We start from the raw sequence: 21,493 nt of genomic DNA, 5'->3' as shown, positions 1-21,493 counted from the left end.
TAAAAAGCAAATAGATGCCTATGTTCCTTCCACAGCGTGTGGGAAATCTGGCCCGGATCAGCATAGCTGGGACGCCAGGGTAAAGTTGCAGGGAGGTTTGCAATGTATTTTTATGTAATGTTGTCCCTTGTCTGGGCCTTGTGGCCGAAATAAAGTTTATCATTATATATAAAAATCTGGAGAAATATATATGTGTGTGTTATATGATTATATACATCTATTATATACATCTATATCACATTCATATATGTGTGTATGTGTTCTTTCCTGCACAATCTAATCAGTTGTATGGTCGCTGAATAAAACCATCCTTAAGTTATACATCGTTTTTTAATCTAGCTCAAACCAAATTTTAGTTTGTTAAATACTTCATTTAGATAACCCCACCATTACAGACAGATCTAATTCCACTCTGGCTATTGGGAAGACCAGACCCATTTTATTGTTGAAAAACAGTTCCATAGACACACAAAAAATTAAGGAACATTCCAAGATTCCAAGAGTAGAGCAACTGGAATCTTCATATTGCTATTATTTTCCAAATACCGCGGTTATGAACAGTGTGATTAGAGATGAATTACAGAGTGCAAGAGTAATACAAAAATCAACTCAAACTCAAACACAGCACATGAGTCATTAAAAAAAGAAACATTTTTAAATAAAAACATTAAAAAAGACAATTAACAGAATCATAATTTGTTAAGATAGTAAACTCTGACAAAATTTAACAGAATTATGATTGAACGGAATTATGAATCTAACCCTGTATCACACACGCAAACTGTCCCCCCGCAACGCTAATTACACTGCGAGAGGGATATACAAAGTCGGGTCTGGTTACTAAAATGGCCGCTACGTTGCTACTACACGTCAGCCAATTGCATTGAGCAGGAGTGGACGATCTTTGCTTGACGTCAGGGGATATCTGTACGTCATCAGCGAGGGCCGGCAGACCAGACAGTAGCCCAGGGAGCGCCTGATCCGGCATTTACTTACAGCAATAGGTTTAATTCCACGGCGATATGTGCGGCCGGTTCAAATAAACGTGTAATGGGTGTGGGTTAAGGATCCGCGCGGTTGAGAGAGAGAGAGAGGCGGGGGCTGGAGCTGCGGGCGCGACAGGCTGTGGAAGGCCCGGGGTCCTACCTTGCTGCCCATGTGCGGGACCTGGCGGCGGAGACGAGGACGAGATGGGCGGCCTGGAGAAGAAGAAGGTTCGGCGGCGGCGGCGGCGGCGGGGACCCCGGGACACGGGAACCCCCTCGTTACCGTGACCCGCTTCCCGTTACCATGCGACCGTAACCCCCCCCCCCCCCCCCCCCCCCCCCACTCGGCCACCGACCTGATCCCCACCGTTCCCCCCCCGTTGATCACTCTAACCCCCCCCCCCCCCTGGTCACTCTAACCCCCCCCCTCCCCTGGTCACTCTAACCCCCCTCCCCTGGTCACTCTACCCCCCCCCCCCCCCCCTGGTCACTCTACCCCCCCCCCCCCTGGTCACTCTAACCCCCCTCCCCTGGTCACTCTAACCCCCTCCCCTGGTCACTCTAACCCCCTCCCCTGGTCACTCTAACCCCCTCCCCTGGTCACTCTAACCCCCTCCCCTGGTCACTCTACCCCCCCCCCCCCCCCCCCCTCTAACCCCCACTCACTCTAACCCCCCCCCCTGGTCACTCTAACCCCCTCCCCTGGTCACTCTAACCCCCCTCCCCTGGTCACTCTTACCCCCTCCCCTGGTCACTCTAACCCCCTCCCCTGGTCACTCTAAACCCCCTCCCCTGGTCACTCTACTCCCCCCTCCCCCCTCCCCTGGTCACTCTTACCCCCTCCCCTGGTCACTCTTACCCCCTCTTACTCTACCCCCCCCTCCCCTGGTCCCCACTCCACCCCTGGCCACCTCTGATCCCCATCTCCCAGGTCACGGTCACCTTACCACCACCCCTGGTCATTGAGACCACACAACACTTCCCCCACCTCCGCTTACCGTGACCTGTGGACCACCACCCACACCGGTTGTCGTGTATCAAACCCCTCCCTCGCATCCAGGATGTAAGTAGTGCTCATCTCCAGCTCCCATAATCCCCTCTTGTCTGTTCCCCTGATCAGATTTTGATAATTTATTGTTATATACCGCCTGGGTGCAAAGAAAGTGCATTGATCAGTGACCTTCCAAACACACACCAGGTGGCTGTAACCTGCCCCAATGCTGAGACCCTTCACCACATGCTGTTGCCCTTGTCACTGTCGAGAGGTCTGCCCCCAGCACCCAGGTTCCACCGTCACCCGAGGAAATCGTAACATGTATGCTACAACTAATTAAGCTTTTATTTATCTTCCCACCAGTATGAGCGGGGAGCTGCTACAAACTACATCACTAGAAATAAAGCCAGGAAGAAGTTGCAGCTCAGTCTTGCTGACTTCAGGTGAGATATCTGAATGGGGAAGATTATATCTTCCAAGAAGAATGGTTTTATCTAGACGATCATGTTATGTTCTGCCTTGCATTAACAGCTGGGCCACCTTTACATTTTCTTCTTGTAAAAGAGCTGATGTTTAATAAGATAGGATTAAAACTGTTTTTATTGTTATCTTATTGCCTGAGGTTTATTTTTGTTGATCATGCATTGTTGATGCAATCAAGCATGGGCACACAACTTACTTGGACTGCTCTCATCTCTCTGTTTTTGTTTACCAGCTTGGTAAACAGAATTTTTGAAGATGAGTTCTTGATACAATTGTACCTCTAATTTTCTGCGATAACCCATGGCCAGAATATCCTTTGAGTTGAATTTCAAGTAAAGAAACTGTGCGGAAACAGACCGTCCGATCCATCAATTCCACACTGACCAGCGATCACTAACACTATCCTACACACTAGGGACAATTTGACACTTTTTTTACACAAGCCAATTCACCTACAAACTTGTATGTCTTTGGAATGTGAGACAGCAGCTCTGCTGCTGTGCCACTGTTAGATAACAAAGTGTTGGAGGAAGTCAGTGGGTCAGGCAGCATTTGTGGAGGGAATGAATAGACAATGTTTTGGGTTAGGACCCTTCTTCATATTCAAGATCGTTTTTCGCTGTCCTTCCTCTGATTCTTGCTGTGAGACCCTCTCTTGAGGCAGGTCATTGTTGTTGCAAATCTCACCAGATGAAATATACAAGTTGGGGACATGAGGGTTAAGGGGACATTTTAGTCAGTGAAAATCAACTTGGACTATAAGCAGTAGAGTTATTGATGTTTAAATATCTGAGGGTTTCAACAGAACAAATCTGACATAATCCAATCCAAAGTATAATGAGCCACATTACCAACATCCATCCTTAAAATAATTGCTGTATCCATTCTGCCTTTTATTTTGAATAGGCGGCTATGCATTCTGAAGGGAGTTTATCCTCATGAACCCAAGCACAAGAAGAAGGTTAACAAAGGTTCAACAGCTCCGCGTACTTTTTATCTTATGAAAGATATCAAGTTTTTACTGCATGAACCCATTGTGAACAAGTTTCGTGACTATAAAGTAAGTTTGTATTTATAAAGTAATTTTCTTGCATTAACAATATTAATGGTGTTTTTAGAAACATTCTGCATAAGTGCGCAGATTATTTGTTTGCTGTGAGCTAAAATAATCTTTAAATTTCCAAAAGTTGATGATTATTCATTAGCTTTGGGGGATTTTAAAGCTATTTGACACTTACAATACTAATTCTGGTGAAATCGTGAGATTCATCCACCTTTATATTTTCTTTTAAGCTAATTTACTCAAAGAAAACATCTTCTCGTCATCCTTTAAACATTTTTAAATTGGTCTTTGTATATTGGAAGTTGTTAGCAGCAGTTCTTGTGTTTCTTGTGGCAGGCAAATTTTCGTAAGGCATGTGGGTGATTCTGTGAGATCAACTGTTCTGCTTTCATTTAATACTGAGGTATAATCGGTATGCTTTTGCTTAGTTTAGAGAATTAGCACAGAAAGACTCTTAGGCCCATCTAGTCCACACCGAACATGGATTATCTGTTCACACTCATTCTCTGTTATCACTTTTTCTCATTCACACCCTACACACTAGGGGCAATTTTTAGAGGCAAATTAACCTACAAATCCGTATGTCTTTCGGAAGTAGGAGGAAACCGGAGCAGCCGGTCACAGGGAGAACGAGCAAACTCCACACAGACAGCATCCGAGGTCAGGATCAAACCTGGGTCTCTGGCACTGTGAGGCAGCGGCTCAAAGTGCTGCTGTTCAAAGTATAGCTGCAAACTATATTTTCACTTTTCATTGCGCTTAATAATCTGACCTTCTAGGTTTGTTTGTTGGTATGTTAAAGCTGTTGGGGTATTCTTGTAAATGAGGAAAAATGCTATCATAAGACTGCAAATTTTTTATGGAAATGTGAACTTTAGTTTGTTAGTGTCTAAAGATTTCTAATATACTGCTAATATCCCTCAAGTATCAAAGCACATAATTGCTCGAATCTGCTCAATAGTTGTCTCCCAAAACAGCTAACTGTTCCAAGATCTTGATTAGAATCAAACTTGCAGCTCGCCTTTCAGCATTTATTTCCTTGGAACCCTTTCCACTGCCACAGACTTGAGGACCTATGAATCTGTTGTTTAGATTCAGACCATGGTTCACCTTTATCTGAATTCTTCCTTTCCCTGCTCAGCAAAACCAATCCACCTGTTCCAGCCATAAACCCATGTCCTTTTTCAATTTTTGTTTGCTCCCCTCTCCCGTAAAATCCTCTGAAAACTCAACCTGACCATTTGACCCCGATCACAATAGACTCAACCTCACCTGTGTTCCAGTCAACTCCAAAAAATATTCTGACACATATACAAATCATCAGGAGGCTGCCAATTTAACTTTAATTCACTTGCTTGATACCTATTTCATCATGGCCACTGCTAAAACCTTCAACTTTGCCTTATTGCTTTTAAAGTTGAACTCCTTCCCCCCCCCCTCCATCCTGTGTAAACCACAGTGCTTCTGATACTCTGCTACTTGTATCTTTTTTTGCCTCCAGTCCTGCTCCTGAACCACATTAACTTCTGGTCTCCGTAATTCCAATGTAAAGTTTTGATCCTGGTGTCTAAATCCCTCCATGGCCTCTTACTTTTCTTCAGCCTTCCATCATTTCCATCATCACCGCTTACACCACATCTCCAAATCCTCTGGACACTTTCATCATAGTTCGTTATGTTGGATTTATCTGAAATTTAACAGGAGAAATTCTCGTTGTTTTGCATTACTCTTGTTTTGAAAGACGTGTGCAAAAAGAATTACAATTCCCTGAACAGCAAAATGATTAAGCCACTCAAAGCTAATCTTAACACGAACATTGTGCTGGGAGTATATCTGTTTCATTTCAATTTTCTTCAACTTGTATTTCAATGAAAATTTATTAAAATAAATCTTCAATGGTAAGTCTTAAGTGCATCCATTTTAAAGGAAATTTGGAATGATTACTTTTTCAGGTATTTGTTCGTAAACTCCGGAAGGCCTTTGGAAAAGCAGAATGGAATACAGTTGATAGACTCAAGGACAATAAACCTGTGTACAAGCTAGATCACATTGTCAAAGAAAGGTAATTTGTGAAGAAACTTTGTGTTCATTAAGTCCAATCTATCTTTGTATTACGTTGTTCTTGTTATGCATTAGTTTAGTGGTACATGGAAACACGCCCTTTGCCCAGGTAGATGGAGAAGCATTCATGCTTTCACTCCATCAACCTGGTTTCACTCTACACACACACGCACACACAATATAAGAGCTGCTGTAGGATATAGTGTGAGATAAATTAATAAACTGTCCTATGTGATCCCACACACGCCCCACACACTAGGGCAATTGAGTTAAGAGCGACAAAGCACATCTTGTGTTTGATAGGGGCAACTGGAGCATGTATGGAGAAATATACAGTGGAGATGTGCAAACTCCACACAGTGCCACTCGAAACTGAAACCCTGTGACTGTCGAGGACTGTGCCTTTAAATGTTGGATATATTCAGCGCAGTAAAATCCAAGACTCGGTTGAGAGGGTTTCAAGGAACACTAATGGGGTTGAAATTTCTCATTACCACTCCACAGTCGATTCAGAAATATTTCATTACCTGCTGAGTGCGAGATATACTAATTTCTCTACAGCACAAATCAACTTAATGCAGGCTTGAGTGCAAAAAACATATTGAAATGCACACCACAGTTTGTAAATTTATCTCCCATCTCTTCCAGAGTAGAATAAAATGTGGAGAAAATAAAATATAAAAACTGGAGATGCCCAAGAATATTTAACTGCAACCAAAATAAGTTTTTTAGAAAATGGTTAAAATGTTTGTGATGCGACTGATATTTCCAGATTTTTTTCGCGGTGATAATTCATCTTTCACTATTTGTCACTGACGATTAAGGTATATAAAATAGAGATAAGAGATTGCAGTCTGCAATTAAGAATGGAATTATACTTCATAGTTATTTTGTTTATATTCTACCTGAGTGCAAGAGAGTTGGTTGAAAACTCATCCCATATTTTAGCACAATTCTCAGGAGTTGCGGGAATGAAACGAGCTGCGGAGATCAGGAGAATTGGGAAAAGTATGGATATTGTGTGGCTTGGGATTCTGTCTGGACTATTTTGTGTGACTCAATGCTGTGTGGAACTGCTAAATTGCTGGGCACTGTGTTTACAGTGTAGATGGATCAGAATGATGGAAGGCTGAGGGCTTGGGAAATCTGTCCTCGGGTTAATCGGTATCCAGTCATGTGGCTCATTTTGAGAGAAAAGTTGGCATAATGAAGCATTGAAAAGGGACCAAATAATTGCAGTTTGATAATCTGTTAAAATGCCCAGAGATGATAAGACAAAATTTTCAAATAATAAATTCGGAATACAATGCAAATTAACTTAATTCCAGTATTTTCAACTTTATTTCTAACTTAATAATACATTCAGTCAAATTCTGCCCATTTAAGATTACCAGTTCAATTATCTCTAACACAGTGCCCAGCCCTTTCTTTTTTAATTTTGCAGTTCCACAGAGCATTGAATAACACAAAATAGTCCAGACAGAATCTCCCAGGCCAGGAGAGGGAGTGCAGCGTAGGGAGTGCAACAAGGTTAATTCCCGGGATGTCATATGCTGAGAGAATGGAGCTGCTGGGATTGTGTACTCTGGAATTTAGAAGGATGAGAGGGGATCTTATCGAAACGTATAAGATTATTAAGGATTTGGACATGCAAGAGGCAGGGAACATGTCCCCAATGTTGGGGGAGTCTAGGACCAGGGACAACAGTTTAAGAATAAGGGGTAAGCCATTTAGAACAGAGATGATCAAACACTTTTTCGCACAGAGAGTTGTGAGTCTGTGGAATTCTCTGCCTCAGAGGGTGGTGGAGGCCGGTTCTCTGAATACTTTCAAGAGAGAGCTTGATAGGGCTGTTAAAGATAGCGGAGTCAGGGGGTATGGGGAGAAGATTGTGGATGATCAGCCATGATTGCTTTGAATGGCGGTGCTGGCTCGAAGGGCCGAATGGCCTACTCCTGCACCTATTGTCTATTGTCTAACTCCTGAGAATTGTGCTAAAATCTGGGAAGACATTTCAACCAACTCTCTTGCACTCAGGTAGACTATTTTCTCTTCCCACCATTTTCTCTTGCTTTTCACCATCTTCTGCTTTTATTTGCAGTGTTTTATTTTGTTTTTCAGTTGCTTATTGTAACTTGATCAGTCATTCTCTCATGTCCAAAAAGTGCTGTTAGAGATAATTGAACTGGTAATTTTAAATGGGCAGAATTTGACTGAAAGTATTATCAAGTAAGAAAGCTGAAGATTATTAATGATGTCAACAATTATAGGCAAAGTCTAAAGTTAAAAGTGTTTATTGTCACGTACCAAAATGGAACCATTTTTATTTTTTTACAGTAGCACATAACATTTACAGCAGATAGACACAAAAGGCTGGAGTAATTCAGCAGGACAGGCAGCATCTCTGGAGAGAAGGAATGGGTGATGTTTCGGGTCGAGACCCTTCTTAAGATTTAAGGTCACGGGAAAGGGAAACGAGATATAGACGATGACATAGAGAGATATAGAACAATGAAGGAAAGATATACAAAAAAGTAACGATAAAGGAAACAGGCCATTGTTAGCTGTTTGTTGGGTGAGAATGAGAAGCTGGTGTGACTTGTGTGGTGGAGGGAGAGGGAATGCAGGCGTTACTTGAAGTAAGAGAAATTAATATTAATACCACTGGGCTGTAAGCTGCCCAAACAAAATATGGGATGCTGTTCCTCCAATTTGCAGTTAGCCTCACTCTAACAATGGAGGAGGCCTGGGACGGAAAGGTCAGTGTGGGGATGGAAGGGGGATTAAAGTGTTTAGCAACCGGGAGCTCAGTTAGGTCCAGGTGGACTGAACAAAGATATTCAGCGAAACGATCGCCCAGTCTACGTTTGGTCTCGCCGATGTATAATAGTCCACGTCGTGATCAAATGATACAATAGATGAGGTTGGAGGAGGTGCAAGTGAACCTCTGCCTAACCTGAAAGGACTATCGGGGTCCCTGGTCATATTCGAGGGATGAGGTATAGGGACAGGTGTTGCATCTCTTGCGGTTGCGGGGGAAGGTACCTGGGGAGGGGGTGGTTTGGTTTGGATTTGATGAATTAACCAGGGAGTTGCGGAGGGAACGGTCTCTGCGGAAGGCGGAAAGGGTGGAGATGGGAAGATGTGACTAGAGGTGGCAAAAATGCTGGAGGATTATGTGTTGTATGTGATGGCTAATGGGGTGAAAGGTAAGGACTAGGGGGACTCTGTTGCGACTATGGGGATGGGGAGCTACCACATTTACAGCAGTTACATTTAAGGGAAGGTTCGACCAGAGACAAAATAAACTGCTTGTGTCAGAAGCATCGGCTGTGGAAGGGTACTTTTAAGTTGATGTTGGGTCAATTGATCTGTTTTTTGTTGTTTGTGGTTTAAAGTCTATAGGTAGCAGGTAGATTGAAGCTAATGCTCCTCCTGTTCATTCTTTTCCCAGTCCTGCCTCATTGTGGTGAACAACATTAGCCTGTGTCCAATTCAGAATGTAGGCAGTTTGGTCTCCATCAGACATGATGCTTCTATGGGAAGGATATGCTGTGGCATAAATTTCAAAATTAATTAACATGTAATGACATTACAAAATGGTCAAATTGCAAATAGTCCATGAGCACTTAAAGAATGCGAGGTTAATAAAGAATGGACTGCACAGTGGCACAGCTGGTTGAGCTGCGCTTTCACAGCACCAGGCACATGGATTCGATCCTGACCATGGGAGTTCACTGTGTGGAGTTTGCATGTTTTCCCTGTGACTGTTAGTTTTTCTCTGTCTGTGCTTTGGTTTCCACCCATGTCCCTCAAAGACGAGCAGTTTGCAGGTTAATTGGCATTTGTAAACTGCCCCTAAATTATAAAGAGTGGATAGGAAAGCAGGGTAATACAGAACTAGTGTGAACGAGTGATTGATGATCAGCATGGACAGTTAAATCAGCATCTGCAGTTCCTACACAATGGACTGATTGGCCTGTTTCCATACTGTATCAAACAATCAATAATATTTCATATGGAACCAGAATATTTCTATTTTGAGATTGCAACATTGCAAGATTTCTTATTCCTGACCTCTTTTGTTTTGTAATTAAAAACCTGATTTAATTGTATTCTTAAATATTCTGGTCTATGAAGCGTAACAACCAAATTAGCTTGGCTGGGAGAATTGCACGGTCAAAATAATCACAGTAGTTTAGTACAACTGCAAAAGAGCAATGCCCAAGTGACGTCAATCGTATGTCCTTGAAGGCATTTTTCTTTTGGAAAGTTTAATTATTTTGTTTATCTCTGTCTCCAATCATCCCTTCCTTTCCACTCCTCCCCTGTCACTACGTTATACTTCGACAATTCCTTGGATGATTTTGAAAACGCAGCAAATAGCATATTGTTGTAATACCCTTCTGCCCCGTGGCACGGGAGCACGCTGCCAGTTCCCATGTCTTTTACCCTCCCACAGTGAACCACACACTCCCTAAGCCCCTCCCCAATGGTCCAACACCCCCAAACAGTGAGTTTTAGACTTTACTTTTTATCAGGAATAGTAGAAATGTATGCATCTTTTATTAACCTGTATCAGCTATTTTTCCCTTGTGGTATTAAATTATTGATGCAGAAGATGTTTTTGTTTTTCCAAAAATGATTTTTGATGCTAGAACAAATTTCTAATGGGGTCAGCTGATGTGAAATCATCTTTTTGTTAAAATATTTTCTTTCACACATAATTTACACATGATGTATTTAAAACTACTATGTTTTAATGGGGCAGCTAATTCTGCTCAAGGTAGTTTGATATAACTTAATGATTGACAAGGCATCTGTTCATATATCCTGTATTTACACAATATCAGGGTTTCTGTTTGGATTTTGAATGAAAGGATTTGTAACCTTGCTTCATATCTGTCACAAACACATCCATCTCAAGTTACCCAGTGCATTAAAATCTTCATCTAATGTTTCAGTCATGACTTTCCATTGCCCTTTGTTGGATATGTCCACCATTCCTGAATTTGTTTTTGATCGTCTTTCTTCCCACCTTTTGTCCAGTGTTAAGAACAAATTCAATCCTCTTTAAATGCCCTTCCAAAACTATTGAACAAAACTCCAACACGCCCGAAACGTTGCCTATTTCCTTCGCTCCATAGACGCTGCCTCACCCGCTGAGTTTCTCCAGCTTCAATTTTCCAGCATCGGCAGTTCCTTCTTAAACACCTTTCCCTTCATTTTATTCACTCTGAATTCTGTGGATTTCTTTCTCCCTATTTGTAAACAATGTTGATGCTCAGTGTTGGCATCCAAGCTCTTCAAATTTTAGTTGTTGTGAAATGAACAGTTAAACTCTTATCCAATCCCATCTTCCTGTAATTAAAGCATTGAGTCTTTGGATGTTCGTTTTGGTATGTTCCTCACTCTGACTTATCATAGTCGTACAGCATGGAAACAGTTCCATCAGCCCAACTTGCCCACGCTGACCCACTACCCCCTCTACACTAGTCCCACCTAACTTGCAAAACCCTGTTTACTTAAGGAATTCTTGTGATCCAAAACTTGCCTTCATTTTCTTGTTCTACAGTCTTTATAAAGATAACTGCTTTTGAACCTAATTTTGTCCCCTTTTTTAACTTTTGACATCAGTCTAGTCTACAGTTGCCTCGTCCTGGGGTTGGGGGACAGTCCGAGTCACACAACATGGGGAAACATGGCCCACTGTGTCTCCTTAACAGAGGGCACCTATTCGTATTAATCTTATCCTCCAGTATTTGGCCCTTGCCCTTCAAAGCCCAAGTGATTCCAAGTGTTCATCTGGATAGCCTTATTAGTGACTCACTTCTACACCCACTCCAGCAGTGTATTTCAGACACACCACACACTCTGGGTGGAATCCCCCTTCAGATCCTCCTCTAAATCTCGCACCCTACAGAAATAGAGAACTGGGTTGGTTGATTGTGCAGCCCACAATGGGCTTGTATACTCTGGAATTTAGAAGGATGAGAGGGCATCTTATAGAAACATATAAGATTATTAAGGATTTGGACACGCTAGAGGCAGGAAACATGTTCCCAATGTTGGGGGAGTCTAGGACCAGGGGCAACAGTTTAAGAATAAGGGGTAAGCCATTTAGAACGGAGATGAGGAAACACTTTTTCACACAGAGTTGTGTCTGTGGAATTCTCTGCCTTGGAGGGCGGTGGAGTCCGGTTCTCTGGATACTTTCAAGAGATAGCTAGATCGGGCTCTTAAAAATAGCGGAGTCAGGGATGTGGGGAAAAGGCAGGGTACTGATTGGGGATGATCAGCCATGATCGCATTGAATGGCGGTGCTGGCACGATGGGCCAAATAGCTTACCCCTGCACCTATTATCTATTGTCTGTCATCTGTCCCTTCCCTCGACAGATGCTGCCTGACCTGCCATGTTCCTCCAGCACTTTGTGTTTTCCTCAAGCATGTCTGCATTTATGTTAAACTCAGAGTAGTCGACAAATTGGATGGAAATTTGAGTATAGGCCTTTTCCCATGTACTTGCATCATTTGTCCTCCTAATTTCTATGAGATACTGTCAAAGACTATTTGGTACAGGACATGCATATTGGTACAGCGTTAGAGCTGCTGCCTCACAGCATCAGAGACCCAGGTCCTGGACAATCCTGACTACGTGTGCCGTCTGTGCAGAGTTTTTAACGTTCTCCCTGTCACTGCGTGGGGTTTATCCCACATTCCAAAGAAATGCAGATTTGTATGTTATTGACGATGGTTGGCTTAGCTCAGTGGGCTAAAGGGCCTGTTTCCACACTGTATCTCGAAACTAAAGGGCATCTTGCTGCTCTGATAAACTGGTGAAGGGATGAAGAATCAAATGAATGTTTGTGGTTTGCTTTGCCCTGGATGTATGTGTGCTACATAAATATTGTCGTGACTGCAACCATCCAGGAAAATTGAGATGTTCAATCACACATACACTGAACGCGCTTTGTAAGAGTCAAAGAAGCTTTATGGGCCACTTCCTCGCTTTCCCCAGACTTTTCCCAGCATCTTTTTAGAGACATTTAGACAGATATATATGGTTTATGGGGATACCAAAAGCAGGCAGGTAGGACTAGTGTGGATGGGGCATGTTGGTCGGTATGTGTTGGGCAAAGGGCTTGTTTACACACTGTATTGCTCTGCTTTAAGCAAATTCAGAAGTTATATTGACGTCCAGAGGTTTTTCTCCCTGTTCTGTATGTCTGCATCCTCATCGTTTCCGAAGCTGTGGGATTTCAAAAATATCCAATACAGTTTATGTGCTCTTCAGGGAATTTGATATGTTTTGGGAAATAAGACACCGGAACATCGAAAAGCAGAGCACAGGAACAGGCCCTTTGCCCCACAATGTCTCTGCCAAACAGCTAGACTAAGATGTGAAAACTAAGAAACTGCAGATGCCAGTGTAGAAAAATGACAAAGTGCTGGAGTAACTCAGTAGGCCAGGCAACAAGTATCTATGGATAAGCAATGTCTTAGGTCGGGACCCTTCTTCGGGTCTTGAAATGTCGCCTATCCATGTTCTCCAGAGATGCTGCCTGAACCGCTGAGTTACTCCAGCACTTTGTGTCTTCCCCCCCCCCCCCCCCCCCCCCCCCCCCCCCCCCCCCCCCCAAGCTAAACTAATCTCATCTGCCTGCACATGATCTGTACCTTTCGATCCTGGATTTTTCCTATACAAAAATTATTTTGCAATTCAGATTGCCAGAAGGTTATTTACAAAACTTGTAATCAGTTTAGTAGTTGTTCGATACATGCTCTGAATGTCATGGCTTACATAAAATAAAGGATTTAAGCTATACATTTTGTTTTTCTGTTCCTTCAGGTACCCGACCTTCATTGATGCGCTCCGGGACCTGGACGATGCATTGTCCATGTGCTTCCTATTCGCAACATTCCCTCGCACTGGAAAATGCCACGTACAAACAATTCAGTTATGTCGCCGCCTGTCTGTGGAGTTTATGAACTTTGTTATTGCCTCCAGGTTGCTACGTAAGGTGCGTATTGTCTAAACCTTATAGGTACAAGTTTAAATTGAACAGTACTTAAGGGCGGCACAGAGGCGCAGCGGTCGAGTTACTGCCTTACAGCAGCACAGACCTGGGTTCGATCCTGACGACGGGTGCTGTGGGTACTGGGTTTGTACATCCCTGTGACCTCTTGGGTTTCTTCCGGGTGCTCTGGTTTCCACCCACACTCCAAAGACGTACAGGTTTATAGGTTCATTGGCTTCGGCAAATTTGTAAATTGTCCCTAGTGTGTAGGATAGTGCTATTGTACGGAGATCGCTGGTTGGCGCAGACTCGGTGGGCCGAAGGGCCTGTTTCCGCACTGTATCTCTAAAGTCCAAATGGCATTATTGAGAATGTAGCATTTTTCCCCCCACTTTTGCCACCTTCAATCATTCAATCAGTGGTTCAATGGTACTCTATTGTCACAAGTACCGAGGTACAGTAGAATTCATTTTTGTATACAGTTCAGTACAGATATCACTATACATAAACACTTACTTCTTCTTCTTGCGTATGGCGTGCACAGCCTAAAGTTGAAGGACAACTTGTTCTATTAGATCTTATTTGATTGTGCACACCAGGTTGATTGCATTTATCGAAACAGGGTGGACCACGTGAAGGTTGCAATCTCCCACCCCAGCACTCACAAAAAAGCTTTATTTATATTAAAATCTTTTTCGGTTCCCAAAAAGAGATGCCAGTTGCTTTCTGAATGTAAGTTAAAACTATTGGTGAAAGTACAAAGGCTAAAAGGAATATTTTACTTCCTATGGACCCCTATTGGTCATAGAGAAGCAGGCCCTTCAGCCCATCTTGCCCACACTGGCTAATATGTCCCACCTACATTAGTCCCACCAGACTGCATTTGGCCCATAATCCTCTAAACCTCTCCTTTCCATGTACCAGTCTAATGTTTCTAGTCCCTGCCTTAACTACCTCCTCTGGCAGCTCATTCCATATACCAACCACCCTTTGCATGATAAAGTTACCCCTCTGGTTCCTATTAAATCTCTTCCCCCTCACCGTATACCTATAACCTCTGGTTCTTGATTTACCCTACTCTAGACTATGTGCATCTAGCTGATCTACTCCTCTCATGATTTTGTACACCTCTATAAGATCACCCCCCCCTATCCTACTGTGCTCCAAAGAATAGAGTCCTAGCCCGCTCAACTTCTCCTTATTGCTCAGTCCTGACAACATCCTCGAAAAAATCTATTTAAATGCAGGGCCATGGTTCTCTCATTCAAGAATTCCTTGTGTTGATTATTAACTTGCTAATAATATAGAAATGAATAGCTACATGATCCCTTGAGTAAACCTGAGACCCTGGTCAGACTTGCGAGCACAATGGAATAAAGGAATCAATAGGATTATTTGCAGAACATTTTAAATGCGACTTAAATAAGTACACGGTGGAAGAAGTTGGGCATACGGAAAGAAATTCATAATTCGTGTAAAGATAAAAATATTGAATTAGTGCTAGGGGAATATAGATGTTTTAAGATCCTACTGCACTTTTAAGATTTAAGTTTTAAGATTGTAACTAATTAAAATAGATGGGAGGAAATAAAACTTTCCATTTTATAGTGTTTTATGATCTCTGGACCCAAGCCATTTCACAGCCAATGAAGCACATACCAGTTGATGCAGGTCAGAGGACTGTGGTCAACAGTGATGTTTTTGCCAGGAATAAAACAAAACAGTTTTAAACAAGAACAACCATTAAATTGGTTGCAGGGAGGGACATTTATTGACGTTTGCGGCAGGAGAATGATGCAGCTAGTATCCGTGGCTGAGTAAATGTGATTTGTTTGCTTTAATCATATTCCCACACCACCTCCGTTACTGAACCCTGCGTCGGGCAGTGAAACTTAATTGTTTTTTTATTTCCCATCTCCAGTATGTACCGTTTTTACTCGGCAACCGGCTTCCATTGTGATTTCCCAGCAATTATACTTTGTGCCAAACTTAATATTATCAGTGTTTAAGAAGGAACTGCAGATGCTGGAATTATCAGCTTATATTAAGCTGATTATTATATTATATATTATAATAAGATAATATGCTTAATATTATCAGTGCTTCTTATATATTTTTTCACAAGTGGTAGGCATATAATGTGGAGATGATTGTATTGTAGACACAAGGAACTGCCAATGTTGGTTTACAAACAAAGATACAAAGTGCTGGAATAGCTCAGTGGGTCAGGCAACATCTCTGGAAAACAGGGAATGGCGATGTTTTGGTCAGGACCCCTTTCTGAAGAACAATCCCAATCCGAAACATCACCTATAGAATAGAATAGAATAGAATAGTTTCTTTATTGTCATTGTAACATGAACCATGTACAACGAAATTTAAAATGTCAGCCAGTCAGTGCATTCAAACATTTCTAAAGCTAACGAAACATCCACGGTAAAATAATAAAGATAAGCAAATAAATAAAAAACACAGACAAAGCACGCATACACACCCAACCCTCCATCCTTCTGTCGATTCCACAGTTACCACAGTCCCTTAGTCTGTATCGCCCCTGCGTTCCTTGGCGGCTACATTTAGTGCTTTTATAGCAGTGGGGTAAAAACTGTTTTTTAGTCTATTTGTCCTTGTCCTTGTGGATCTGTACCGTCTGCCTGACGGCAACAGTTCAAACAGGGAGTGTCCGGGGTGGGAGATGTCCTTTATTATATTCTGGGTTTTTTTGGTGCAGCGGGAACTGTGTAAATCCTCCAAGGTAAGGAGAGGGCAGCCGACAACATCACTCTGAGCCACTGTGCAGCTGGTGTACCACACGCATACACAGTATGTTAGTATGCTCTCAATGGAGCACCATGTACTCGGGTGCTGCCTTACCCGCTGAGTTACTCCAGCCCTTTTATTTTATTTTTTAATTATATTGTCTATTTTTTAATAATAATTCACTACAATTATAATAATAATAATTTGGTTGTAGAACAGCAAACATCTTTTTTTTTAATTTGCTTGCTAACGGGATTTGCTCTCATGGATTCACACTTAATGACTTTTTTTTTTTTAACTAGGTGTTCCTGTCTATCAAAGGAGTTTATTACCAGGCAGAAATTCTTGGTCAGCTAATAACCTGGATTGTACCGTACACATTTGCACATGATGTAAGTATGAAGACAACATGGAAGCAATTTGCAGTGTTGCTAGCTGTTAAAGCCAATCAATGTGCAGAAAAGACTACACTTCAGCAGATGAAGTTGCATCTGTAAAGAGAGAAACAAGGTTATTGCGTCAAGTCTTTAGAGTTTAGAGATGCAGCATGAAAACATGTCCTTCGGCCTACCAAGTCCGTGCCGACCAGCGATCACCCGTACACTTCTAGCAATATCCTACGTACTAGGGACAATTTGCAGCAGCCAATTAATCAACAAACCTGTGTGTCTTTGAACTGTGAGAGGAAACAGAGGTAACCCACGCATTCGCAGAGAGAACGTGTAAACTCCACACCGACAGCACCCGGAGTCAGGATTGAACCTGGGATTCTGGTGCAGTGAGGCAACAGCTCCAATGGCTGCGCCAATGTGCCACTGTGTTTTCTTCTCCAAAATCTACTTTCACCGAGACGTGAGGTATTACGATGAAAGCAGCTCCTGTTCAGTTTTCTTCTCTGCCCTTGTAGTGCACGTCAATGTATTTTTTTTTCTAGTTTCCCAAGCAATTTGCTAATGGAATTGATGGGAATGTCTCGAGGGTTAACATACATTTGATGGACCAATAGGCCTCATCCTATTGAAAGGAAATACGCATTAAAAAAGCAGGGTAACATTTGACCAATCCATCTTTTAAAACGGAGATGAAAAGCCTGATTAAAATTACTTCTGACGGGAAGTATAAATTTGATCATCACAACCATAGGATTTATAGCAAGGCATTCATTCCATCTGCAGTCATAATTCTTTCCATCAATCCTCTCGGTCCTGTTTCCCGTACTTTTTTTTAAGAAGAGGGGCCCCAACCCAAAACGTCACCTTTCCATTCACTTCACAAACACTGCCTAATCTACTGAGTTCCTCCAGTACTTTGTGTTTTGCTCAGGTTTCCAGCATCTGCAGTGCATTGTGCCTCTAAACATACCCTAAGTGGCAGGAGTCTACTTCAAACAAACTAAACTGTTGTCTTTAAATTCTAAAACAAAAAACAGCAGCTTAATGTTTCCATCACTAAAAAATAGAGCTATTGTGCATCAATAGCCTGAGTCTGAACTGTCACTGATAATATTGCCAGCTTAAAAACCTCGCATAAACATGATCCCAATTAGTTCAGGAAGTGTAAAAAAAATAGTGTTATGTCTGTAAAGTTAGGGGAAAACTGCACTTGAGGAAATCTTTTCTAATTCATTTGCCGTAGATTTATTACAAGCAGTATGACCTCCAATCATTCTCTTTTACAGTGGTAATAAGCGATAGATTTGTATTGTATACATCATACATTTTGTTATAATCGTGACTTCATTGGACTGCAGCAGTGTTATGCTTGACTTGTGCTGGCTCGTGAGTTCGGCATGATAATAGGAAATCTATAGTCTTAGTTCAAGTTTGTAGAAGTCTGAAGAAGATTGAAATGTCACTTATCCATGTTCTCCAGAGATGTTGCCTAACCTGCTGAGTTACTCCAGAGCTTTGTGTCTTTTTGCAAAAGTACTGTCTGTGAGCTTTGTGGGGAATTTGTAAGAATTTTTTGCATTAAGAACTACAGTGGTATCAAGTTTAATTTGATTTAAAGATACAGCATGGAAACAGGCCCTTCAACCGACTACTATCTTCAGAGTCCACGCCGACCATTGATCACCCGTTCGCACTAGTTCTGTGTTATCTCACTTTCCCACTGCCTGCACAGTAGCAGCAATTTACAGAGATCAATTAACCTACTGACCCATGCGTCTTAGGGATGCGGGAGGAGACCCATGTGGTCACAGGGAGAATGTACAAGCTTTCACAAAGACAGCATCCGAGGTCAGGATCGAACCCCAGTCTCTGACACTGTGAAGCAGCAGCTCTCCCAGCTAATATACTCATGCACTAAATTTATATTTGTTGCAATCCGATTCTCCCAGATTAACTTTAAAAGATGAACAATTTTGTTCAAAGCGCTTTGGAAAAATATGCAGGGATTATTTAAAAAAATCAGAACTTTTCCAAAGGTATTGTTAGGACTCAGTAAATGTTTTGAGCCTGTAGCCCATGTGAAGAGAGGGATTTTGCAACTAAACCAAAAACCACAGCATTGGCAGCGTTGTAATTTCTCTGCATTTTTGCCCGAGCTTTTGGTAAATCAAATTCTTTTGTTAAATTCTTCAGTATAAGACAGCTACTGGGCTTGAACCGCTACTTGTCATTCGTTGAGCAAACTGCAATGCTGTGGGTGTTTTTATATTTTAAAAGCCTTCGTATTGCTGAAAAGCACCCCTTGTGACATGGGTTTGGGACACTGCAGCTGGCTCCCAGGAATAAAGCTCCCATTATGTCGTGGTAGTAAAGGAACAAAGATCTTTGTAATTCCTTCTATTCTTTGTTCAATTGGTCCCATATGTGAATCATGTGATATTTCTTAATCTTGGTGTCACTGCTGTTCCAAAAATTAGTAATCTGGTTAGTGATGTGGATTTTTAGTCACCCTCCATCAATTTGAAGTCTGCAAGAATGGTTAGCAACTGGATATAATAAAAAGAGGTGAGACAAATAATTGCAGATGCTGGTTTACAACAAAAGACAGAAAGTGCTGGAGTAACTCAGTGGGTACAGCAGCATTTATGGATAATATTGATATGTTACATTTCAGGTCGGGACCCCTCTTTGGAACCTAAAGAATTCTGAAGGAGGGTCCTTATCCAACATGTCAAATTTTCCTGTGGAAACAAGTATTCAGTATTTATTTAATATCATTTTAACTGAGTACTTGCATACACAGATGAAACGAAAAAAACGTTTCTCGATCAGTTTCCATTCAGTGTAGTTAATAAAAACAGGATAAATACATAGAGCTTTAAAAAAATTAAAATTACCATATCTAAAAACAGAAAGTAGGCCTAAAATTTACAATAAAATAAAAACAGACATTCCGACCAACAGTGGCTTTGATTTGACAGGTGCCTAGCTGTCATAGTATGGACAAGGTTGATTGTGTTGGTGAACGATATATGGGGAGGGGACACAGTCCGTTAACCAGTCTTATTGCCTGTGGGAAGAAACTGTGTAGCATCCTGCTGGTTTTGCAGCTGATGCTCCTGTACCTCTTCCCAGATGGCAGAATGGAGAAGATGTGGTGTGATGAATGATAGGGGTCCTTGATAATGGAGATGGCTCTGCTGATGCTCCGCCTCTTATAGATCTCCAACAGGAAAGGGAGTGGGGCACCAATGATCCTGCTGGCTGTCTTCACTATCCTGTTGAGTTGATTTTGTTCATAAGCCTTACAGCTCCCAAACCAGGAAGTGATGCCGTAGGTCAATATACTCTCGATGGTGCCCCTGTAGAAAGTCCTTAGATGAACAGTAGGGAGACCTGCTTTCCTTAGTCTCCAGAGAGGGTGGAGCCGCTGCTGAGCTCTTTTGATCACTGCTGTGGTGTTGGTCGTAGAGGTCAGGTCATCCGCCAGGTGGAGTCCCAAGAATTTCACACTGCTGACCCTCTCCACAGCAGCTCCATCAATATGCAGCGGAGTGTGATGTTTTTTTCCAGCCTTCCTGAAATCGATCACAATTTCCTTAGTCTTTTCCACATTGAGGGTGAGATTGTGAGATCTACACCACTCTGTAAGCAGTTCCACCTCCATCCTGTACGCCGACTCATTTTTGTCGCTGATGAGACCCACCACTGTTGTGTCATCAGCGAACTTGTTGATATAATTATTGCTGAGTCTGGCAGTACAGTCATAAGTAAGCAGACTAAACAGCAGGGGGCTTGGGACACAGAGCTCACAGCGATGGTTCTTGATGTTTGACCGCCCACCCTGACTGTCTGCTGCCGTTGTGACTAAAAGTTAAGGACCCAGTTGCAAGTGCCAGTGTCCACCTTTAACAGCTTCAGCTTCTCCACCAATTGCTGTGGGATGATTGTGTTAAAAGCGGAGCTGAAGTCTATAAAGAGGATCCTGGCATAGGTATTCTTAAAAAAGATCCATTGGCTTGTCCTCCACAGCCATCTGTGGCAATGAATTTCACAGATTCACCACACTCTGACGAAAGAAATTCCTCCTCGTTTCCTTTCTAAAGGTATGTCCATTTATTCTGAGGCTGTGCCCTCTGGTCCTAGACCAGGGGTCGGCAACCTACGGCCCATAACCCAAAATCATCCGGCCCGCAGGCGTTTTTTTTTTTCCTCAATCATCCGACCCGCAGACTTCCGTCATCTCCGGTACCTGGAATGTTTAAGAAAGAACTGCAGATGCTGGGAAAATCGATGGTAGAAAAAAATGCTGGAGTGAGTTTCTCCAGCATTTTTGTTCTACTTCCGGTACCTGGAAGGTGATTTTCGGACCGAGGGTTGGGTGAAACACTGAAAAAGTGCTGCCCATCGCCCTGCAGGAGGCCGGACTCCTCCCGGGCCCAGGCATGAGGACGCAAGGAGAGCTGCGCTGGCACCGAGCTCTGGCTGTACCGCATCCTGGATGAAGCCACCGGCATGGCCACGCACCTTCTGTGTCTTGGGATCGGGGTTGTCGGTAGGCCAGGGACGAGTGAGTATGATATTTGAGCTCAGTGCTCCGGATGGTATCCTCGAAGGGGCGGGATCTATGTGAATATGTTATTTGATGCCTGCCATCCGGGGCAGGATCCATGTGTGCACGTGATAGATGTGCCCCCCCCCCATCTGCTCATAGACATGTGTCCTGGCCTGTTTC

General features: G+C 42.6%; 1 protein-coding gene across 2 annotated transcripts in view; it reads left to right on the top strand.

Moving 5' to 3' along the window:
* Window positions 1–21,493, top strand: part of pes (pescadillo) — a 276,479-nt gene that overhangs the window by 233,145 nt on the left and 21,841 nt on the right. Inside the window, exons 2-7 of one of the 2 annotated variants that reach the window (XM_055655847.1) lie at window positions 1,157–1,214; window positions 2,344–2,423; window positions 3,370–3,523; window positions 5,479–5,588; window positions 13,438–13,609; window positions 16,669–16,758. In XM_055655847.1, coding sequence (XP_055511822.1) covers window positions 1,191–1,214; window positions 2,344–2,423; window positions 3,370–3,523; window positions 5,479–5,588; window positions 13,438–13,609; window positions 16,669–16,758 — 630 coding nt within the window. In that variant the 5' untranslated portion in view covers window positions 1,157–1,190. Of the gene's footprint in view, window positions 1–1,068; window positions 1,215–2,343; window positions 2,424–3,369; window positions 3,524–5,478; window positions 5,589–13,437; window positions 13,610–16,668; window positions 16,759–21,493 lie in introns of those variants that run through there. The other variant, XM_055655846.1, reaches the window with a different exon arrangement.

This window comes from Leucoraja erinacea, chromosome 25 (genome assembly GCF_028641065.1).
Source record: "Leucoraja erinacea ecotype New England chromosome 25, Leri_hhj_1, whole genome shotgun sequence".
Taxonomy (NCBI): domain Eukaryota; kingdom Metazoa; phylum Chordata; class Chondrichthyes; order Rajiformes; family Rajidae; genus Leucoraja; species Leucoraja erinaceus.
Note: the sequence above shows the minus strand (reverse complement) of the source record. Positions and strands in the feature narration are given on the sequence as shown.